This window comes from Phaethon aethereus (assembly GCF_964289735.1).
Source record: "Phaethon aethereus genome assembly, chromosome: 2".
Classification (NCBI taxonomy): domain Eukaryota; kingdom Metazoa; phylum Chordata; class Aves; order Phaethontiformes; family Phaethontidae; genus Phaethon; species Phaethon aethereus.
Window position 1 is genome coordinate 65,219,975 of NC_138582.1, and position 23,009 is coordinate 65,242,983.

Consider the following 23,009-nt stretch of genomic DNA (forward strand, 5'->3'; position numbering starts at 1 on the left):
CAGTGCAGTCGTACAACAAGCAGCAAAAGCAAAAAGCAGCCACCAACGACCACTAGACTCTAATGTACAGTAAGGCAAGCAGGCCCCATGGCAAGCACAGGAGCCTGCCCATTAATAGCTAAACTGCAAAAACAACTATAAATTTGATCTAGCACATTCAAATCAAACCTGCCATTATTTCGAACCCTCCGGGCACCAAAAAGGACTGTTGTGGTTTAACCCCAGACAGCAACTAAGCACCACATGGCCACTCGCTCACTTGCTCCAGTAGGATGGAGGAATCAGAAGAGCAAAGTAAGAAAACTCGTGGGTTGAGATAAAGACAGTTTAACAGGGAAAGCAAAAGCCATGCATTCAAGCAAAGCAAAACAAGGAATTCATTCTGCTACTTCCCATGGGCAGGCAGGTGTTCAGCCATGTCCAGGAAAGCAGGGCTGTACCACGTGTAATGACTACTTAGGAAGACAAACTCCATAACTCCCAACGTTCCCTCTTCCTTCTTCTTCCCCCAGCTTTATATACTGAGCATGAGGTCATATGGTATGGAATATCCCTTTGGTCAGCTGGGGTCAGCTGTCCCACCTGTGTCCCCTTCTAGCTTTTTGTGCATCCCCAGCCTACTCGCTGGTGGGGTGGGGTGAGGAGCAGAAAAGGCCTTGACTCTGTGTAAGCCCTGCTCAGCAATAATGAAAATATCTCTGTATTATCAACACTGTTTTCATCACAAATACAAAACATAGCCCCATACTAGCTACGATGAAGAAAACTAACTCTATCCCAGTCAAAACCAACACACAGGTAAAGCCCATTGACAACTTCAAAACATTTTCTGTGGCTACTATGTCAGGAAAAGTTTTTGTCAAGTCCAAATGAAATACACTGAAGCTGTCTTATAAAATGTTTTTACTTCAAATCTTTAAAGTCTTCCATATTTAGCTTTCAATTATCTTTCTTCAAAAATATTTAATACCATGGAAAGACTACTTAATGCTTGCATGTCTTGTCATATTTTTCATCTAATTATCTTACAGAAGTGCTGTCTTGAGATTTTACATTCAATGAAGAAAAAGGTATTGGATTCCATCTTGCAGCAGAAGAACAGTTGCAGCAAAACCACACAATTAGGGTTTTAATTCTAACCAGCCTCTATGTCTGTGTAACTGACAGCTGAAGTTAAGCAAAATATCTGTTTCAATTTGCCAGACTACATGGATATAAGACACTGAACTCAACACCTACCCCCATCTATCTGAGCTGCTACAGTACTAATAGTTTTCAATAATCTTTGGTCTTTCTGGTTGTCCAGCTGTTATTGATAAGAAAGCCACCTATAGCCTCCGTTTAAAAGAGGATTCTTTCCTCGTTTTGATGAAAACTTTTTGAGCAGAAAATACACTGTGAAATACAAAAGGGCTTTGAGCAGAGATTTTTTTTACAGTGATACATGACCATCTTCTAACACCTGTGAAAAATCTAGGATTAAAGAGCTTAATGGTCTTTGGTGAAAACATGGAAGACTTTCAAGACAGCTAACTCTAAATGTTCATGAACCTTTGAAGTGGAAGATTTATTTCATGTCTCCATAAAATAATTCTAGTCCATACCTATATTTATAAATAAGCATTTAATTATTAAAAACTAAACAATGGATAAAAATCTTACAAGTATTTCACTTAAAGGATTTCCAAACCAATTCTTAAGATATATTGTGTAAAGTACAGCTATCCCATTCCTCAGATGTTTTTAACCCAAACAAAAGCCTTCAATCCTACCAGATCGCCTGTCCAAATTTCCCTTTGGAGCACACATGCCAAATTTTCTGCAGTCTGGCAAAGCCTAATGCTGCCACTGCTGTGGTTGTTCTGGGCAGCTGTGAATTCTGCCAGGTTAGAATCATGAATATGCAAAACAAGGATGAAATTGGGCCCAGCAGGGAATTTAGTGTAAATTTAGAGAATTTAGTACACTCAGCTATTTCCTACGTTTTCTATATGCCCAACAAGACTGAAAGAAAAGAAAAAACCCAAATTCTCAATGCATTTTGAAAGGCAGAAGGGATTCACCAGAAGCTCCTCTATAGCATAATAATTTTTGTACTGAGTCTATGACTTCTGGATGACCTAAAGGATTTCTTTTAGAAAGGCATCCAATCTGGACTTCAAAATTCCTAGTTGTTCCAATAGTTAATTATCATTACTACTAAAATAGAAGAAAAGAAAAAAGAAAGAAAAAGAAAAAGAAACTTCTAGCTGTTTGATCTTCATATGCCTTTGCTAGGATAGAAGCCTCTGCAGTCAGAAATCCTTTTCTCTTTTAGAAACTCACAGTCTATGATCATGGCAATTTTTGCCAGCTTCTTTACTTGGCCAAAGTAATTTTGAATGATAAAAGGTTTGCATACATTTAATATGAGCTACAATGTGGGAAAAAATTGTATCACGAGATGAAATTCAGTTTTATTACAACACACTACATGCTGGAGTTCTCACTCAAGTCCTCTAAAGTCAGTAGGAACTGTGTGTGAGAGAAGTCATCAGAATTTGCCCTAGATTGTGCTTGGTAGCAAAAAAATGAAGGAACGAAAGCAAGCAGGCAGGACAGAACCTGGTGATTCATACACGTATTTAAACTCACATCACACAGCTGTCAGTATGGTATATACAGTCCTGGTATGCTGAACTCTCTAAGACATACAAAGGAGAGATAGTAATGTGGGAATGCTGTAATGGATCATATCAACAGTCTTCCTAGCTTGGTACTTGGTATTCCACAGCAGCCAGAAGCCATTTGAAAAGTGTTCGAATCTAAATAATAAATACAGGAGTAAGACGCATATAGAAATGTTTCTAGCTTACTCTAAAATTGAATGGATGTTTATGTCCTGGACTAGCAAGGATTATCCGCTCTATAGATCATTATCCTACCTCAAAGATATTGTTACTAGTGAAATAATTAATTCTTTTTTTGCAATCCTTTAACTTGAATATCTTATGCCAATGAGTTTCGCAGAATATAAAAGGTATGGGATAAGATTTTCACTTGCTAGCCTCCTGTATAATTTTTCTGCCATCTTTCTATGTGCTAAAAATAATTCACTCTAATTACAAAATAATTTTTGTTGTCCTTCAGTGTGTCTCCTTTTGACTTTTCTGAAAACTGCCACTTTCTAAAATATCGATGCTCAGGCATTTTACTACATCTCTGTTTATTTTTGTGACATCTTTCAGACATGACTATTTCTGATATTTTTAGAAGGTAGAAACAGACAGGGGGAGATCAGAGCTGAAAATGTTGTAGAATATGCATGGTTCTCATCAAGTGATATACTAATAGAGCTGCTATCATCATGGGTTTTAAAATACCTGGTACAATCTAAACTGTTGATTTTGGCTGGAGAGGAAGCAGAAAATATCAAAGCTGTAAGAAATTATGTGAAACTTTTTTTTTTTGCCAGATTGATTTTTTCCCATAAAATATTACAAGTTGTCTGTTGAGTTTGGGTTTTTCTTTCTACTATACATTGCTCCAAACTTGTCATCATGGAATTTCATCTTCATCATAAAAGTTGTTTGATTAAATCTTTCTTTCCTAAACTGTTCTTATTTCCAAAGTGAGCTATTCTAAATCAGGTTATTTCAACAGTGTATTTTGCCACCTTTCAGCTTATTAACTATATTTTTATAAGTACTTAACTACTATAGTAAAGATAAAGGTCTTTACAGTAAAGGGCTTTCAGGGACCTTCTTTCTGAGAGGAACACCTTATGCCCTGAGATACTGGACTAGGGTTTACAAAAACGGCCTGTATTCTTCCTCCACTGCCTTTCTCTTTAATGATAAAACATGTCTCTGTGTTTCAGATCCTTGAAGATAAAGTAGGCTTACTTCTTCGCAGCCTCACAGGAATGTTCGAAAGATAATTTGATCAATATATGCAAAAATACCTGGATCTAGCAACATAAGTGTAATAAAAAAAGGTAACACTCAGTAGTATGCATTGAACCTACACTTTTGTCTTTTTTTTAATTTTATTTTTATTTTAAATCAATTACTAAACTATGAAAGAACTTAAATGTTTACAATACATCTGCTTAAAGTCCAGACTCAAGAGGGAAGATTGGACAAGCATAAATTTTCTTTAAAGGGCTTGTTTGAAACCATGATTTATAATCATCTCTTTACTTCTGACTTCAGTCAGGTTACCTAGCGCTTAAGTGTAATTCAGAGATGTCTGTCATTTTGCTGTGATTTTTTTTCCCTAACCAATACATAAAAGTTTATTATCCATCATTTCCCTGGAAGATTTTTATGAAATATGTTTCTTTTACTAACTCAGCACTAGATTTGGAAAGACAGACTGATTTCTAAAGGGTCCAAGTGAGGGGTTCTAAAGCAGCTAATGAAATTTGAATTAGCTATACATCTTTGAAAATCTCTCTTGGAACTACCTGCATCTTTAGTTGAATAAATATTTCTATAATTCCTGTTCCATCATTAGTAGTTAATCATTCTGTCCAACCAAGCATGGATAGAACAAGCATCAGTGTTGTATTTTGCATGTATTCACAACTCATGAATGAATCTTCTTGGTTCCAGTGACTTACCATTCTGTACCCAATTCATCCTTTCAGCTCTTAAATTCTGGCAGTATCTAATCTCTATTACTTTCCACAGATTCATTTTTACAACAATCTCTTCAACATCCATTGTACTAAGACCAATGAAAAGAAACCGTGTAACTTGCTTGTAATACACCTCTAGTCTTTCTTACATTATCTCCATGCCTGCAACTGTCTACTCTTTAAAAACTGTGTCTTACAGCTGTTCACTGTTAATGTTTATTCTTTTCTGTTTTGTTTTGATGTTGGCTTTTTTTTTCCCATTTATTTTAATTTCACATGAACACTTGGAATGGAAAATAATATTGACACTCACTATACAGGTGTTTTCTGTATGACTTTACTGTATTTTGGCTATCTATGCTTGTCATCCCTGATTCAGTTATAAGTTTAAAATACCTATACAAAAGTCAAAAGCATTTTTGTTTCCTGTGTTCACTTTTTTTACTTACTTTAAAATATACTTTCTTCTGTCATGTTACAGCATTTTAGGTTCTGTTCATTCTCTGAATATCCTGAAATAAATTATACTGTGTTTATTACTAAATGACTCATGCATATCTACCACCTGAACTAATTTATGAGTGATGTCAGGAAATAAATCAAGTATTTTCCAGTATTTCTTAATATGCCTTACAAAATTTTTAATTTTTGGGGGGGAAAAAAAAAAGGAAAAGTGCAGAGACAGAGTTTCTCTAAATCTTGTGTCTTGAGAAGACTTGTCATGAGCATATAGGCTTTATCTACTCTTCACACATAATGAAATAAAGCACTTTTTTTTTTAAATACTGTTGATGATAGAATATAAAGATTCTTCAGCTGGTCACCTTCTATAATGTAGACGCACTCTCTGTCAGGAGGATACTTGTTGGGGTAATTGGGAGAAGTGAAGATGCCTCCTTCTGCGTATTTTGTCCAAGTTCCACACTGCACTGGTTTCTGTCCTTCGGAAATAGTTTGCTTTTCTGTGAAATGATCACATTAAGCATTATATAATTAGCTCACAATTTACTATATCCCTATAACACTTACAACTCGCTTACAGAATAAAGCAGTCCCTTCTGTCAGTGGCCTCTGCTTTTTTCTGTTGAGACTAAGAGTATGATCATTGACCTGGGGGAAAATGAGGCTGTTCTTTAGGGGTACGAACATATAATTCTTACTCAAAACATTTTTTCAAAGCAGAGAAGAGGCTTGGATGTCTAGGGGAAGACATATTTATATTGCTTTTTAAATAATAACTCTGCAGGGAAAGCATGTGTTTAAGAAATGGGAGACATCAATTTCCCGCTCATATATCTGAAAAAGCTCAAGCATATGCTCTATCAACAAGCTACATGCCAAAATACAGGAATACATCAGAGCCGCAAAATCAAGAAAAAAGCACAGAATTGTGATAGGATATAAGAATTGTTTTTAATTTGCAGCAGCTTGACTCTGTATTCACCAGACAGAGAAGAACGAGGGAATTCCTGGATTCTGGATAGATTATCTTTATTTTTACCTTGCTGTTTGCTGTAAAATTAATAAATATCCCTGGGGCCAGGCATCATGGCCCAGAACTTTCCTCCTCTTAGGTGAATCATCAGAAAGCAGAGTCAGACTTTTTTGCTTTCTTCCTATCCCTGAAACTCTTGCTTTCCTTTCTGCGCATTGGCAGAGAGCCTGGAGACAAAGGTTTGAGTCTGTTCAGGCTGAAGAAGATGAAGAATCACTTCCTGGGCATCATACTTTAACTAGTAGGCTAAAATAAGATGGATTCTTTGGAGAGAAAAATATCTAGGCTGGTATTTAAAGGAAGGATAGTAGGTTCTAGACCTGACATGGCTGTCTAAAGAGGACTCTGTGTTTTCCTCCGAATGAGGTACCTATATCCAAGGAGTGTCCAATCTAACTTAAGCCTCTGATGTGTAGAGCTGAGTTGTTTGAGGCTCCCTCTTACTATCAGTGGAGGGACACAGGCACCTTCCAAGGGTTATTTTAACCACCTGAGATCTGCCTTACACTCTGCAAATATTTCTCTTTCTTCCTGGTCTGTATCCAAGCTGAGGATGACACAGATCCTAATTTCTTGAAATTAATTCAGGCCTGCAGAGACTGGGCATTCAGACACATATTCAGACACACACTGTGCTTAGCAACTCTCCCTGCTTGGCTTTTACCACACTTAGCATCCAGGGCTTTTCAGAAACTTTTTTTGTTCCCACCCTGCACAAGTGCACCCATGACACCCAATTTCAGATTTTGAACTCTACTTCTTAAGAGTAGCCAGCTCAGTGCCCAGTCTGGACTTCCCAGTTTGAAAGTGGGGGCATTTTACAGTTTTTTACTTAGAGTCAAGCTGAGGCTTTAGTTAGATCTAGCTGTGGATCAGGTCACTAACTTGATTTTAAAAGTACCACTGGATTTTTGTGTGTGTATAGGCACACTAATACTCAAAACAAATGAACAAAGGACAGACACTGGAAGTAGGTGAACTACTAAAAACTTCAAGACCTAAACTAACAACTCAAATCCATACTTTGGACTCTTATCATAATGTCTGAAAAATTGCCTGAAGTTTACATACCTGTTCCTTTTTTCGTTGCCCCAGACAAATGTAGAATGATTAGACTTGCTACAACTGAAAAAGAAATATACATTAGATATTGTAGTGTGATTCTGCCTGCAATCAAATAAACTGTAAATCTCTATCTTAAAAGAATACAATTAAATGGTATTACTGTAAAAAACCACAAACTTTCATGTTTACTTGCATTTTTAAATTGTGCATTTTGTATAAATGCGCTCCTTTGTGATTTCTCCTTGTAAGCATTTATCTTTGTAAATGTATCCAAAAAGGAGGTCTTTCAGGTTTAAAAAAAAAATCCCCAAGCACTGATGTTTCTCCCTTTCTCTAATACTAAAAAAAAATAATAAAATAAGATATTTTACATATATTTATTTATATAACCATAGTTTGGGCCAATAATAGAAAAGTGGCTGCTCTTAACAGAGGGGTCAAAGGCCTGCTAAGTTTCACTGCCGCTGGTCTCACTTATGTCTCTCGCTATGGCATAATAAAATTTGAAAATGAGTGCTGGGAGTATGAAAGAAGTGAGGGTTTGGGTTCTTCACATCCATTAAAGCATTTGCAAATCCCCAGTGAAGTAAATTATTGGGTGTGCTTACCAGTCTCATTAATCTACTTTGTTTTGTTGAAAGGATGTTGCTTTGTGCTGCAGTGAATCTGCAGGCCATTTTACAAATAGAAATTTCCTATGTCCAACCATGATATGGCAGCTTTGCCTCTTGGGAACAAATGTGACCTTTCTTAGATGGACTTCAACCTGGAGATAATTCCTGAATTTCTGGGAGTTGCCGGGAATTGCCAAAGATAACATTTTAGCTAGAAAATGCTAAGACGCAAACACTTCGGCCAGTTGAAACGAGACTTTGGAAGATCAAAGTGACTACCTAGCTACCTGATGAAGAAATCATGCACTGATGATAGCATTTTCTTGTCATCACCCATATCTTCTTTGGCTATTGGAGAAAGTGGGATAGCAAGAGCAAAAGAGAACAGATCCATCAGTTCCTGGAGTGCTCAGGGTTATGACCCCAACAAGTTTGGCGTTAAGCCCGGACATAGTGCCCAGACTGCACTAAAGTTAAAGTGGAGATGAAGTTGCATGTTTATTCTGAGTATTTTGGATCAATCAGCTGCCATTTGTATTGCTGACTGTGATGAGGAATTGATGGACCTGTGATCTTTAACAAATATAATTGAATGGCACACTTTCCTCCTCTTCTTGCCGAGACACCAAAAGGCATCATGGACTAGGAACTCGCTACCTAAATGATTCTTTCAGAAATGGTGCTTGCATCATTTTCAGCTTTCATAGTGCAAGTTGTGTGCAATTTTTACCCCAAAAGAAGACAGTCCCTCCATATTTCCAATATTCTGATGGCATTGAGATCTGTGTTTTTATGCCTTTGACCCTTCCCATGTGACAGAGGAATTGAGGCATGGATGATGGCTAACTTATTAAACAGGGAAAGGCTGAAGTGCTGGGAAAATGAAGGCTTGGCAGCATATTCACTATTCCTTGGTCAGGCTTACAACCCCTGTGTCTTTTTGAATCCTCCAGTTAACAGAGACGGATGTTGGCAGAGCTGGTAGTTAAAAACTGTTCTGTCTCATGGGCATTCAGTGAGAACATTACATCTTCTGCTTGGATCTGAATGCTACCCAACCATTCATGCCTTTACTCTCCCGAGGGATGCATTCTGGAAATACATGCTAGCTGGGACTCTGCCCAGCAGCTGTGGCAGAATCTGAAGGCAGTGAAGGATTTGCCCATTTACTAAGTTGCTCATTTACTTTATCTGTGTTTCATGCAGTGAACATACTGCATCCATGTCTGTAATCCTCAAACCAGTCAAAACCTAATTTCTCAATAGTGTAAGTTAGATTGATGTTAGAATATGAGTCCAGCTGCCGACGTTCTTTCTGCCCACAAATTTATGGAAGCTAGAATAGGAGGCACAGCAGCTAAACAAACCCTATGTGAGAAATGCTGCTTCTTAGGCGATTGATAACAATTCATGAACCTGATTCTTACAGGTTCATTTCAAGCACTGTTATCTATTAGCTGTTCCCTCCTTTTCTATATGGAAAAAATTGAAGTTTAGAGAAGTGAAGAGAGCTGGTCCAAGTCACAGAGATATTATTACAAAGATGAGAGAAAAACCACAGGTCTTTTCAATTCCAGCTGCAACTGCTAAAAAGGATGCTTCCAAGTTGCAGAGCCATGTTATTCCAAAGCAGGGAGCTATACTTACATATGATCATGCCAGTATTCATTATTAATAAGAAATCAAAATAATCTTGATACTAAAATGTAATAGACAAGAAAAGACTGGGAGATTAAGTTTTTTTCTGGACATATCACATCTAACAATTGGATGAAATAAAATGTTTCTCTCATATTTCCAAAAAAGAGAAAGCTTCTTGATTTAGTGACATTAACACCAGCATCACCAAAATCTGTATATTGCCAGAAACTAATTAAAATCATGGGCTTTACAGGAAAAGATAACACAATATTTTTTACTTAATCAGTTAAGGCAGTCCATTCTATTCTATGATCCCTTGCCTTTTTCTTTCTCAAGCCATGGGAAAACAGTGCTTCTCACAGAGAGGAAAAAAGAAAAGAAAAAAACCCAAAAGAGACCAATCATGCAGTCTTCACTGATTCAAAACTGTCACTGGGGAACCTTTGACAGTACAGCAACAAAATTATGATTATGTGGGTTTGGGAATTATTTTGAAGAAGTTTCCACCAAATTTCTTGTTGTGTTCTCTCTATCTTCCTCGTCCCCCTTTCCCTCCTAATCACGGGTGTAATTATAATCATGCTTTCTAGTGCCACTCTGATTACGCATCTTTGCATCTTTTTGGATCTGTGCATTTTTCCATTACAAGCTGTACATTAAGAGATTTATCTCTTGGCCAGGCAGCTTCTTGGAGGCTGTGATTTTGGCATAGACATGGCTTAGCCTAGCAAAGAGTTGTTGGACAAGCAATACCTGGCCATAGCGCTGCTATTTTACAGGTGTGGGTGTAGAGAGAGGTGCTGGAACGAGCTGTGGCCACCCAAGACCCTTCAGTAGAGCAGACCCTCTGCAAAACCGAGGCGGGAGAGGGGGTCCCATCCACGCAGCCTGAGGCCCCTGAGGGTCTTTGGCGAGTGATTCTTCCATTTCGGTGACTTCCTGGTGCTCCTGGAGAATTTCTCCCCAGGGGGGCCGCCCCCGCCCCGCAGCTCGCCGGGATCCGCGCCCGCCAAGGCAGCCCCCGCCGCGGCGCTCGGCGCTGCCCCGCGTCCCCTCGCCCCGCGACCTCCGGTTCGAGCCCCGGCTGGAGCTGCATCGCACCGCCGCGAACGGCGGGGCCGTTCTCTCCCTCGTCACGCTGAAAGCCATCAGGCGCGTCGCGCCCAGGTGAAAGCCTCCAGCCCGCAGGAGCGTGCCCCCCTCCCCGCCCCACAGCGCCGACAGACACCGGCCCCCCCCGCTGCAGCGCGGAGTGGTGGGGAAGGGGGTTTTGTGTGAGCGTGGGGGGAGTTTACCCCCATGCCGCGGAGGTCTGGGCGTCCCGTTACGCTAGTTGTGGAGGCAGTGGAGGGCAGGAGCCCGTGCGCGGCGGCGGAGCTCAGCCTGCGGGGGCGGGGAGGCGGGAAGGGGGAGATACTCACTGTGAAAGAAGCTGCGCCCATGGGTCATGTCTGTGCCTTACACAAGGGGCTTCGGTCTCCACTAATTCCATTTAGATACGGGAGGACTTCCAGTGGCGGGGAGCGGATGGAAGTAGGAAAAGAAGAAGAAAAAAAAAAAATCCCGAAGCCCACACGCAGCAGAGCGGAGCAGCCCTTCCTCTCTCTCCCTCTCCCTCACCGCCTTCAAATAATCACCGCCGGCTCAATCCCATCACACCCGAGCGATCACCAGCACCACCACGAGCGTTGCATCGCGGCGGCGGGCAAGGCGGCGGCGGCGGCGGCCCGCGCATCCAGGTGCCGGCGGGCGGCGGCGGCGGGGCGAGCCGAGCCCCTAGTCACCAGTTTCGTACAAAACCAAAAGCAGATCGAAGCATTTCCTGCAGGACTCCGAGCCCAGCGACTTCCAGCCCTTCGGCTTCTTTTGATGCATTGAAGAAGGGATTAATGGGTCCGTCATCAGCTCCCTGTGCTTGCTCCTCTGAAGGGGTGGGGGCGGGCGGGAGGGAACCCAAAGAGGAGGGGGGGGGGGGGGAAGAAAGATTTACCAAATAAGGGATTTAGTCATATTTGTGGGCAATGCGATCCTTATTAGAGAAGAAATCCTTTAAAATCGAACAAATCCATTTTTGCAAAACCCTCTCCCTGCGCGTAGCATAGTATCAAGGGGTAGCAGCGGCAAGAGGCTGAAAACACATTGCACCCTCTGAAATCCTGTCGAGAATGGATGGGGAGAGATAGAGATGGATGAGGGTAGAGAAATGTCCCCTCACTTCTCCAGTCCAGGGCGAGGAGCAGAAGAAAACCCTGGAGATTCTTCCATTCAGTGCAGGGGAAGGAGAAGGGGAGAGGAAGGGCGGGCGGGTGGCGGTGGTGGGGAAAGAATGATTTCAAAACTGGGAAAGAAAGAGTAAGAGGAGCGGAATCGTTTCCCCTCCCCTAATCAGTTCATGGATCAGGCAAAATGCTCATGAGTTCCTCCTTGAACTGCACCTGCCAAAGGGAAATTGAAAAGATTTTCCCCCTGGAGAGGCGACTTCTCCATTTACACACCCCCGCACACGCACATGCCCACACACACACGCACAAAAGGGAGCAATAAAAGTTTAGCTGCTAATCCTCCGGCCGCAGATACAATGATTGCCTCTTCCAATCAGCCCAAAGACGACAGCAAAATCTCCCCCTTTCGCTCCCCCCTCCTTTTCTCAGGCTTATCTTCCTCCACAGCTACATCCCACCCCACACACCGATCGCTTTGACGAGGCTGCAGAGGGCTAGTGGCCAGGGCGAGAAGGGTGAGGGGGGAGAGTAGGGAAAAACATTAATAATAAGAGTGCTGAGAGGAGCTGAAATTATCTCAGCGAAAAACAGGAGAGGAGGAGGAGTGGATGGACAGAAAGGGCAGCGTCCCCTCTTGGCCCCAGGAGCTGGCCCCGCAGCCACCCGGCAGCTGCCTCCCGCAGCGCCGCGGCCCGCGCCAGCGGAGGGCGGCCGGAGTCGATACGGGGCGAAGCGCACCCCTGGGGCGGCGGAGAGAGCCGAGGAGAAGGGCACATTTGTGCCACAGGAGGGCGAGGGGCGCAGGATGGGATCCCCCGGCGCCTCCGCCCCGCTACTGCGGCGGCCAGGCTGGGGAAGGGCCGGCGCGGAAGAGCTGCCGCCCCCCGCGGGGCCGGGGGGCAGCGCCGGGGGTCCCAGCCCCTCTCCCCGGGTCCCCGTGCCGCAGGGGTGCCCCGATCCCCCTCTCCCGCACCTGATGCTCGCGCCGTTTGCCGCGAGGAAAGTGTGACTGGAAGCGCGCCGCCGGGGGGGGGGGGGGTGGGGGCGGGCTGTAAATCAGTGAAAAATAAAATACAGTCCGGGATCCACCTTCGCGCGGGTGAGGAACGGCAGCGGGGAGGCGAGCGCAGGTCGGACGGCGCCGATGGCCGTTTGCGGGCGATCCCCGCGGCCGGACGCGGAGGGCGGTTGCGCACCCGCGGAGCCGGGCTGCCGCCGGGGTAGGGTCCCCCAGCGCGGGGTCTGCCGGCTGCCTGGTGGGCAGCAATCACGTAGTCGGGCGACCTGTTGTCTTTAGGGCAGCTTTTTAATGAGGCGGGTACCTTTACTCCCCTTGGGACAGCACTGAAGAGCACAACTGCTGTTCCAGAAGGAGAATGATAAGGAAACCTCGCTTGCTATATATATATTTTTTTTTCCCCTCAGTAAATCTCTGTGTTTTAACAAAGAACCTCAGGGCTTTTTTCAGCCTGTGGATTGTCTGCTCTGTACTCTGAAATCAAGAATCTATCTGCCATCGATGCTTACGAACGCAGACAGTCAGCAGTAGCGGCATGCACATTCGGGTAAGTCTGAGGTGATCTTGGCCAGCAGAATTAATCCATTCAACCAGCCAGCCAGCCATCACCCCAGCCAGCCTGACTTCAAGCATTTAAAAATCCTGCTGGGTGAGCAGGGCAGAGGATTCAGCTACAGAGCTCTGCAGTAATGTCCTTATAGTAAGGAATACAGAAGATGTAAGACTTCATGAAAGGATTCACCTATGTTTTGTGTAATCTGTCTTGCCATTAGCAATATCAAGTCTGCAGCTGTTAATCTTAATAAACTGTCCTCCTCTGCTTTCTACCCCCCTCAGCACTTTCTCTGACCTTCCCTATTCTCTCCCATCTCAAGTTAAAGAACTTTATCTGTGCAGTAATTGAAAGTCACCTGGTTTATCCATAGGATAAACGTCTATAATACAGATGTGCAGTCAAGCAACAGTAGAGGAACCAAAAAAGGATAGTGTTGAAAACAGTCATAGGAGTGTTTATAGACAGTCAGATGTTTCTTCTGCAGGATGATGCAGACATCCATATGGCTAAGTTTCAAGTTATAGTTACTTTAAAAAAAAGGTTATAGAACAAGTAGGCACAAAACAGCTGATTTTGCTGTTCTGGGAAAATGTGCTGTGTCACATCATACAACAGTGAGCTTCAACATTTTTCCTTTTCTGAAATGAGGTGTTTTCATCTTTAAAGATCTTAGATCTCTTTTGGTTGGCACTCTTAAAGACACCATTGCAATAGTATTGACAAATAGCATTCCAAAATTTAATCAGTGACCATCATTATGGAGTGAGACATCCACAAAATAGCTGAGAAATGGCCACAGTGGCCATTGCATGTTCTGCTAATGAGACCTTAAAGGGATATCTCAGGATCTACACAGCTGGATGCTAAAAGCTTGTTCAAATGTGTGTACAAGCAAGCACACAGGGTGTGTAAGTTAAAGACTGGTGAAAATCACTTTCTACCTCAATAGATCTCCCTCCTGTAGAGAGTTTGAAATTTTGAACTTCCTACAACTACTGAAGTGTTCACCACCACCTTTTTCTTTTGCTTTATGTCTCATTTGTTGCAAAATCTGTTTATGTGAGTTTTGGTAAATACTCTTCCTAAAGTAGCTCACCAGCCAGCAGGCCCCTTTCACTACCCTGGTTTTGTATGGGTAAATATGTGTATACTTAGTGTGTATTTTTTGCATCCTTAATTAGCCAGTAACCATACCCTTACATTTCTACTAGGCAATAAACTAAAAAAGGGAGAAAGGGATTCACAAGTGATAAAAGATGAAATGTTAAAAAAAAAAAAAATGGAAAAGAATAGTGACTGTAAACAATTGTCTCAAAGGACATCTTAGTATTGTTAGAAATCCTTTGGATTTTACTTGGTAAGAGTCCTATTGATTTTTAAATGGGTTTAATTTTTTTTAAGTTTTAAGTTTTGCATTTTCCTTAGAGTAAGAACATTGCCTTATTTCATTACACGGAATGACAGCTACATTTTAGAATAGGAATGTACTTTTATAAGTTCTTTACTGGATGTCAACTGAAATGTTATTTTTAAAAATAAACAAGACAACCAAATACAATTATGTTCCTTGATTCAGTACATACAATGCTATTCTTTGTAGTTTTAAACCATCCATTACATGGTATCTCTTCAGATAGAGCATTCTGTCAGCCTCTCACTTTTACAGATGAGTTTTTCTATTGATTTTTATGGAAGTTTGTTTGAACCCTGTATATTTTATTCAGCAAGATAGGAAGCACTTCCTTCCTGTGGTCTAACGTCTTTAGGGGAACCTAAGACACTGATCAACCTGAGCATGATTAGCATGGCAGAAAGGAGATCAACCACTCTGAGACCAATTTAAGCACTATGGAACATTTTCAAATTGAAATTACAAAATGAAAAAAGACAAACAAGTATGAAAATATTTTGAACAGTTTTGTCAGAAACAGTAGTGTACAGTCTCCTACTGAGAGCCAAGTGAAGGACTGGACACTTTTCTTCAACAGACAGAAGAAAAACTTTTGCCTCTCAACTATGTTATGCTGGTGTTTCAATCACAAGAGAAGAAAAAAGAAATCTGCCTTGCTTGCCCCCTTCTGTGGTTAATCTCTGTGTTTATATGACAAATAGCAGAAGTAAGTCCTGGGCAACTGGCCTGCAGGTGGCCCTGCCTGAGCAGGGGTGTTGGACCAGATGACCTCCAGATGTCCCTTCCCACCTCAACCACTTTGTGATTCTGTCATTCTGTAAGCAGTGGGGGACAACAGAGCATAAAGGAGGTGAACAGTTTCATTTTTATCGTTCATGAGAAAAAGATACTCATTAATATTCAGGATTGAATTAGCTTGCTTTCATTTGCAACATATAATAGAGTTAGACAATATATCTGAGTTATTTTCTCCTTGAACCAGAAGAGATTATTCAGCCTCAGTTAAAATGGAAAATTATTCAGTCTCGGTTAAAAATTCCCCAACATGTAGGCGTCCTAGGTAAAGTGCCCCTGTACCTTTTTCCATTAAAATCTTTCTTGTGAAAACAGAATCTCTCCAGCATTTATAACTTATCTTGGCCATTTTGGATAACCCTGTCCTATCCGTACTCTGCCATTGACTACTGTTCTAACTACGCCCCTTAATAAGTGAATTAATTCCTCTTTGCGCAGGCAAAAGACTCAAAGGATTCAAAGTAGACACGAGTTACTCCCATATTCCTACTGAAAGACTCTTTGAACTGCAAGAAACAGCGAAGCTATGAAACGGAGGAGACATTGGTTTCCCAATTTATGGAGAGCAATCCCACCCACCTGAGGGCGGGAAAGAAGAAATAAGAGAGTGATATTTCACTTCTCTACACTTTCTTTAAAAACAGTTTGGATTCTGTGCTGATGTATGTAGTCGCAGATGCACTTTTTATCACTATCTCTTTGTGAATGGTTTTTGTTGCTAGAACGTAGCAAATCCAAACTACAGGCTCAGAATAGTACAGCTATACACAGTGTGACATTCGGAAATGCTGAAATGAATCACCAAGCTGATTGGCACATCTACGGTCGTGTTTTAGTTCAGATTAGGAGTGTGGTTTTGAAGTGAATCTCCCAATTACACCCACTTACTGCATTTTGGATTGCAAATTGGAGCATCCTTGGAGTGTGTGAGCTGAGAGATGTGTTCCAGGAGCAGAGTCTGTTTTCCAGCTTCTAAAGGGCATGCAGTCCACAGGAACAGAGTAACACTAATGCTAAACAAACACCCCTTAAAACAGATACTCCTTTTGTGCTGCTTTTGCACTGAGTTACTTATTAATGTGGACTTATCCAATATTTCTTTCAACTGGGATAGAAGATGAAACAAGAAAAACTGAAATATACTCCATTTTTTTTGTGATGAAACACCTACCGAGAGGCATAATAAATATATCCCTGCTTGATAGCAGGATAATGGCACCTTTTGGTCCCTTAAAATAAAAACTATTCACTCACTGTCCATTTTCTGGTCATTTGCAGGCCTCTCTCCTGTAAGTGCAGGAGAACTCCGGGCCTGCACCCTTCCAACAAAGGCTTTCCCAAAGACAGCAGGGTGAGAACACCTCTTTCACAAACTTTTCTTGGACATTGAAGTGTGTTTCCCTCCTACAAGCCAGTCTGGGTGATAATACTTAAACATGAGAAGAAAGCAGTTTAAACAAGGAAAGAAGAAAAATCTGATACTTTTTATCTGCAGAGTTACTCATAATTAGCCTAGGATTTACTAAGTGCAATTTGAATTTACACAATACCCCATGATTTCAGTTTCTCTTCTACAGGATGCTCACTTTTTTTTTACTTTTTTTTTTCCTTCCTGTTTGATTAGTCTAACTCTGAAATGGAATTAATTAAAAAGTATTTGTTGCGTGATACAAGAATTGGCAAGGTTGCCTAATGTACTCAGTTTTCTTTGCTTTATCTAGAACAGTGGTCTCCAAAATGGAGGGAGACTGTGCACTCACAGAGTGTATAATACAACCCATTGAGCTGTGGGAAGGAAATTTTTTTTTCCACCATTAATAAACAAAATAAAATATTTTTTAAAATAGTTTTTATTTCATCTTTATCTCATCCTTTTTAATTTCTATTTTTGTATCTGTTTTATAATGTACAAAATACATTAGTACAGCAGTACATGTAATTTATAAATAAATAAGTATACGTATTTTGAGGCTGCATGCTCAAAAATCTTTTACTGATACGGGTTCGCAATCAAAAAAGTTTGGAGACCACTGACCTAGAAAACTGCTGCCAACTATCCTCTCTGGAGCAAATGATACTTGCAAAAGTGCTAGCCAGGATTCCAATTTTTAGGCTGAGATACCTTTGGCACTTAAATTAAGGGTTTCCAGAACCTTTGATTTGACCATTTCAAGAATAAGGGTCATTCCTAATGTAATTTCTTAGTAAAGAATATGGGAGTTTTTTAGTAATTCACATGTTGGTGAGTTGGTTTATGAATTAAACATAGACATAGTGCTATTTGAAAGAGTTCAAGAAATCCCATGCTTATTATTGGCAAAATCTGTAAGAAAGCTGTTAAACAGGAATATTTGAAAACATCTTTTCCTTTCCAACTCATCCAGTAGGAATTTTGTGATAAGTACTCTCTGGCCAAAATAACTGATGCTAAAAAAAAAAAAAAAAAAAAAAAAAGAAAAGAATGAACATGAAAAAATTATAAATAATCAGTTTTCAAAGAAACAACTGTAAGAGTACATGAATCTCATGGTAAACCTTTCCCAAGATTATATTCTGAATCATCAATCACAGGCTAAGAATTTGAAGACAACTGTGGAAGACAAACCATGGGAATATGCTTTACTGAAGATTGAAAACTGAAATGGCAGAAGCTAAAATTAATTTTAAAATAGATAATTTACTCCTTACACAACTTCTATGACTTACTACACAATGAAAACTTATTTAAAAATTGCTAGTTACATTTTTTTTAAAGAATAACTTCCAGTTAGTTTCAACACAATAGACATGTTGTGTGAACATCACAATCTCTTTTACATAGATGAGTCTAATACAAATCATAATGATACAGCAAGAAAGTGCTACTAAACTTGGGTACCACATAACATTGACTGTACCACATTTGGTATGGAAGACTCAAATCTTTATATCACAGTTAAGGGTGCCTCTTTAAACCTGATAACCACCATCTAATCAATAATGAATTAGATTCTACTGCAAAATAAATGCAACACTGTTTTCAGCAGAATGTTATGTTGGGCAAATGCATTAGAGAATTAAAACTATCTGATGTTTATTATGAAGTAATAAAGTACAAATAAACCATTAATGGTAAATATTTTAACAGTCCTTCTGTAATTATTATTAAACCTGTTATTTAATACTAAGACAGACTATGTTAGATTCAAGGACACTATGATATTAAAGGATTCAAAGAATTATTAAAAATTTTCAAAATGTTGATATACCTACCTATTTTTAAATGCTGAAAGTAATCCCTTGTGTGGGAGAATATGCTCCTCTGTGATTCATATTTACACTAACAAAAGTTTGTGAATTTTTCAAATGTGTAAAATACCTAGGCCATCTCTCACTTTTATATCATAAACTATATTTCAAATATCTAAATCTTCCTAAAATCAAATGCTATATGTAAGCATAAACATACATATGCAGAATTTTGGAATTAGGTTTTCATAATAACACTGCTTTATCTTCTGTTATGAAGACTAGAAATAAGTCAACTGTGAGGTTTCTAACTTCATCTTTTTTGAAATATGCCAATTCAAGTATGAATACTCATGCAAGTTAGAGCATTCATTTCCATATTTACTGGAATTAAAAGGAGTCCTTGCAGAGATTTTGCGCAATCTTAAAAAAAGGAGGGAAAATAAATCCTACTCATATGATGCCAGCTGTAGAAAATGTTAATCCAAAACGAAAGCATCTGATAAAACCACAAGGCCCCAAAGTAGAGAAGTGAAATGTAAATTGCAGGGTGGATTTCTCCATAAAATCAAGAAACTGCATCCTCTACAGGAGGACGCCAGTGCTTGTAGATAGCATACGGTTTTGGTTTCAGGCAGGATGGAGTTGGATAAACTTTTACATACTGTAAAAGGGGATAAAGTCCCCGTGGTGCACGTGAGAAATATGCTGGGGAAGACAGTTTGGGTTACTCCTGCCTCAGGCAAATGCAAATCCATTCGTGGGATTGCCTTTGTCCAGGGACCTGGGTGCACTTGGTGGGTAATGCGTAAGGATGGGGAAGTCTGATGTGTACCTCAAGAAGATTGGGTTTTGGGAGAAAATAGTCAATGATTTGAATTGTGTAGCAATTAACATAATACAATACAGTATGTCACTACTACTATGGTTGTTATATACCATATCAATGGTATTATAGCAAGAATCACCCAGATTGATGAGGAATGAACTTTAATGAAACCAAGCAACGTGCAGCAGTGATGGAACCAGAACTCACTTCAGCAGCTTGCACCCAGAAACTTCCTGGAGACCGACATCTTCAACCTGCAGATCATGGACATCGACCATGTCAGATAACAATCCAACACCACATACCACCTCCCCTGCCCTGAGAGACTGCTATGATGGATGAAGCCCAGAGTCATGGACTGAATGAACTCCACAGACTTTTTAAAATGATGGCCCATGGACTAAGAGAATGGTATCTGTGTGTATATATTGAAAGACAGGAAGAGTAATAATGAATAATGGGAATGTATTGAAAAGTGTAGGATGTGGGCATGATGTAAATGGTATGGAATAAGGGGTGGATACTGTCCTGGTTTCAGCCAGAATAGAGTTGGTTTTCTTCATAGAAGCTAGCGTGAGGCTGTGTTTTGGATTTGGGATGAGAAACTGTTGATAAGGTGCTGATGTTTTGGGTTGTTGCTGAGCAGTCAAGGACAGTCCAGCTTCTCGTGCTGCCCTGCCAGCGAGCAGCCTGGGGGTGCACAGGGAGCTGGGAGGGGACACGGCCAGGACAGCTGACCCAGGCTGGCCAAAGGGATATTCCATACCACACAACGTCATGCCCAGCACATAAACTGGAGTTGGCCGGGGGGCGGAAATCGCTGCTCAGGGACGGGCTGTTGATCGCCGGGTGGTGAGCAATTGCTGTATTGGGCATCACTTGTTCTTGTACGTTCCTTTGCTGGTATTATCATTGTTGTTCCCTTCTTTCTTTCTGTCCTATTAAACCGTGTTTATCTCAACCCACGAGTTTTTTGCTAATTCTCTCCCCTGCCCCACTGTGGGAGGGGGAGTGAGTGAGCGGCTGCGTGGTGCTTAGTTGCCGGCTGGGGCTAAACCATGGCAGAAACAGAAGCTGCTGATGAACTGTAGGAACTTTCTGCTCATGCAAGTAAGACAGTTCTGAGCCTCACTCCTGTTGCTCTTCTGAAGGAAAACCTTCCCTTTCGAGTCATGGGTGAATAGTAAACTCCTCCAATATCATCTTTAACCACGTATATGCAAATAGGATAACAGCATTCATTTGCCTATTGATCTGCCATGTGTGAATAGAAAATGTCTGGAAATAAGGCAGATAACTATTGTGGTAATAAATTATAGCCTAATGATTGATGCCATTGGGACCTCAGCACAATATGTAGATAAAGTAGACTGTACAGCTGTGTTCTGGGGACATTAACTATTAGCTGATTCATCTGCACTTACCTCTGAGACATCCCATTGCAGCTTTCCCTGAACTGTTTTTCCTGTAACGGTGTTTAGGGTAAATATATCCATATACCAAATGGGGGTCCCACCATTTAAATACCATTAAACTGTATTTGAAAATAATGTGACATATGTAGGGACTGTATGTACTTCTTCATTGCATCTTAAAGCAACATTTAATTTAGTTATAAAGATACTTGCATGTTTTCCTGAAGCTCATTGAATATCCTCTTTGGCATTGACAAAAAAAATTACCTCCTTATTAAGCAAAACAGCACCATTTCTCCTACCTAATAGCATGGAAACTTAAAAGGATTAATCAGAAAGTTCAACTAATTTTTATTTCATTAGTGTTCCAGCAGAACACTGTGATTCAATGCATTTTTCCAGGGGATTGTTAATAGGACTTAATTTACATTTTAAGACAGATGCTCTTTCTTACACTAGGGAGGATGGGTAGGTAATTTTTATTATTTAAATGGAATGTTTGTAATATCATGTCGTGGAAAGAAGAGTATGAATAGTGCTGTCTTACCAAACATTTCATCTTTGTGAGAGAGTAAGAGAGGCAGTGGCAGGTCACACATTTTGGTCTTAAATTAGTTGTTGTTAGATACCATGAAAATATTCATTACTGTAGACCTGGTTCAAAAAGGGCACTTATTTATAATCTCTTAGAGAAAAGGAATTTGAATGCTGTACGCAATTTGTCAACTGCCAAGTCAGCATCTTTGCTGTATCTAGCACAAGAGTTATATATGTAGCATATACAGCAAAGCTACAAGTAAATAAATGATGTACTGAAAACTAGATTGAGATGACAGTGAAAGAGGAAGAGTTATACGGGAACACTGAATTAGAAGCAGAAGCCTAGCTTGGTCAGCAGGTGTAAATCAACAAAGTTCCACTGAAGACGTTGGATACACATTTATCAGTCCGAATGAAGTCCTATTTTAATTACTAGCTTGTAGATTAACACAGTTTCGACTTTCATTGCATTGTTCTGTTCTTAATCCTGAGGTGGGGAGAAAAGGGAAGGTTGGCAGGGATGGAAAGAGTACATATATGAAGGCAAGCATGACATGCTCCTAATGGAGATACTTGGATATTAATGGATAACATTGCAGACTTAACTCTTCCTGGGTAAAACTGTTTTATTACAAATACTTAAAAAGTAGCTCCACTATTAAATATCAGATCAACATCCAGCAGTAGAAAACTAAATACTTCTGAGGACCAGAATTCATGTGGTAGAACTACTCAGAGACAACCTCCACCAGGGTAGGATTCATTCAGGATCACACCTCCTATCTTACACATTCCAGGAGGTGTTTGGGTCTTAAACACAGTGACCATGGATGAAAAGAGAGTCATGCTGAGGTTCTCAGCAATACAAGCAAATTCAAGTGGTAGCACCACCAAAATGGGGACAGTTGACTTATGCAGAACATGAAAAGCTCTCCAAAGTGTCCTGCCCCAGCAGCACCTACACAAGCAGGGCTGGCAACTGCTGCTGCATGGAGTGTTCGGTAGCACTCCAAATCTCTGGAAGAGACTGTTGCCTGTGTATCTGTACTGGTTTTGGGTGGGATAGAGTTAATTTTCTTCATAATAGCCTGTATGGTGCTATGGTTTAGATTTGCGACTAAAATCAGTTACTGCTGAGCAGTGTTTATACAGAGTCAAGGCCTTTTCTGCTTCTCACCCCACCCCACCAGCGGCTGGGCTGGGGGTGCACAAGAAATTGTGAGGGGACACAGGTGGGACAGCTGACCCCAACTGACCAAAGGGATATTCCATACCATATGATGTGATGCTCAGCATATAAAGCTGTGAGAAGAAGAAAGCGGAGCGGAGGGTTGTTCAGAATTATGGTGTTTGTCTTCCCAAGTAACCATTACACATGATGCAGCCCTGCTTTCCTGGAGATGGCTGAACACCTGCCTGCTGACAGAAAGCAGTGAATGAATTCCTTGTTTTGCTGTGCTTGCATGTGTAGCTTTTGCTTTACTTATTAAACTGTCTTTATCTCAACCCACAGGCTTCCTCAGTTTTACCTTTCTGATTCTCGCCCCCATCCTGCTGAG

General features: G+C 40.8%; 1 protein-coding gene across 3 annotated transcripts in view; it reads right to left on the reverse strand.

Moving 5' to 3' along the window:
• The window catches only part of NETO1 (neuropilin and tolloid like 1), a gene marked incomplete at its 3' end in the record, with an annotated part of 82,803 nt that extends 71,299 nt beyond the window's left edge, over nt 1-11,504 (reverse strand). For all 3 annotated transcript variants that reach the window (XM_081996954.1, XM_081996953.1, XM_081996955.1), the window contains exons 1-3: nt 10,858-11,504; nt 7,188-7,241; nt 5,446-5,583 (exon numbers count right to left, since the gene is read on the reverse strand). In XM_081996954.1, coding sequence (XP_081853080.1) covers nt 5,446-5,583; nt 7,188-7,241; nt 10,858-10,885 — 220 coding nt within the window. In that variant the 5' untranslated portion in view covers nt 10,886-11,504. The remainder of the gene's footprint in view (nt 1-5,445; nt 5,584-7,187; nt 7,242-10,857) is intronic.
• Between the last annotated feature and the right edge of the window lie 11,505 nt (nt 11,505-23,009).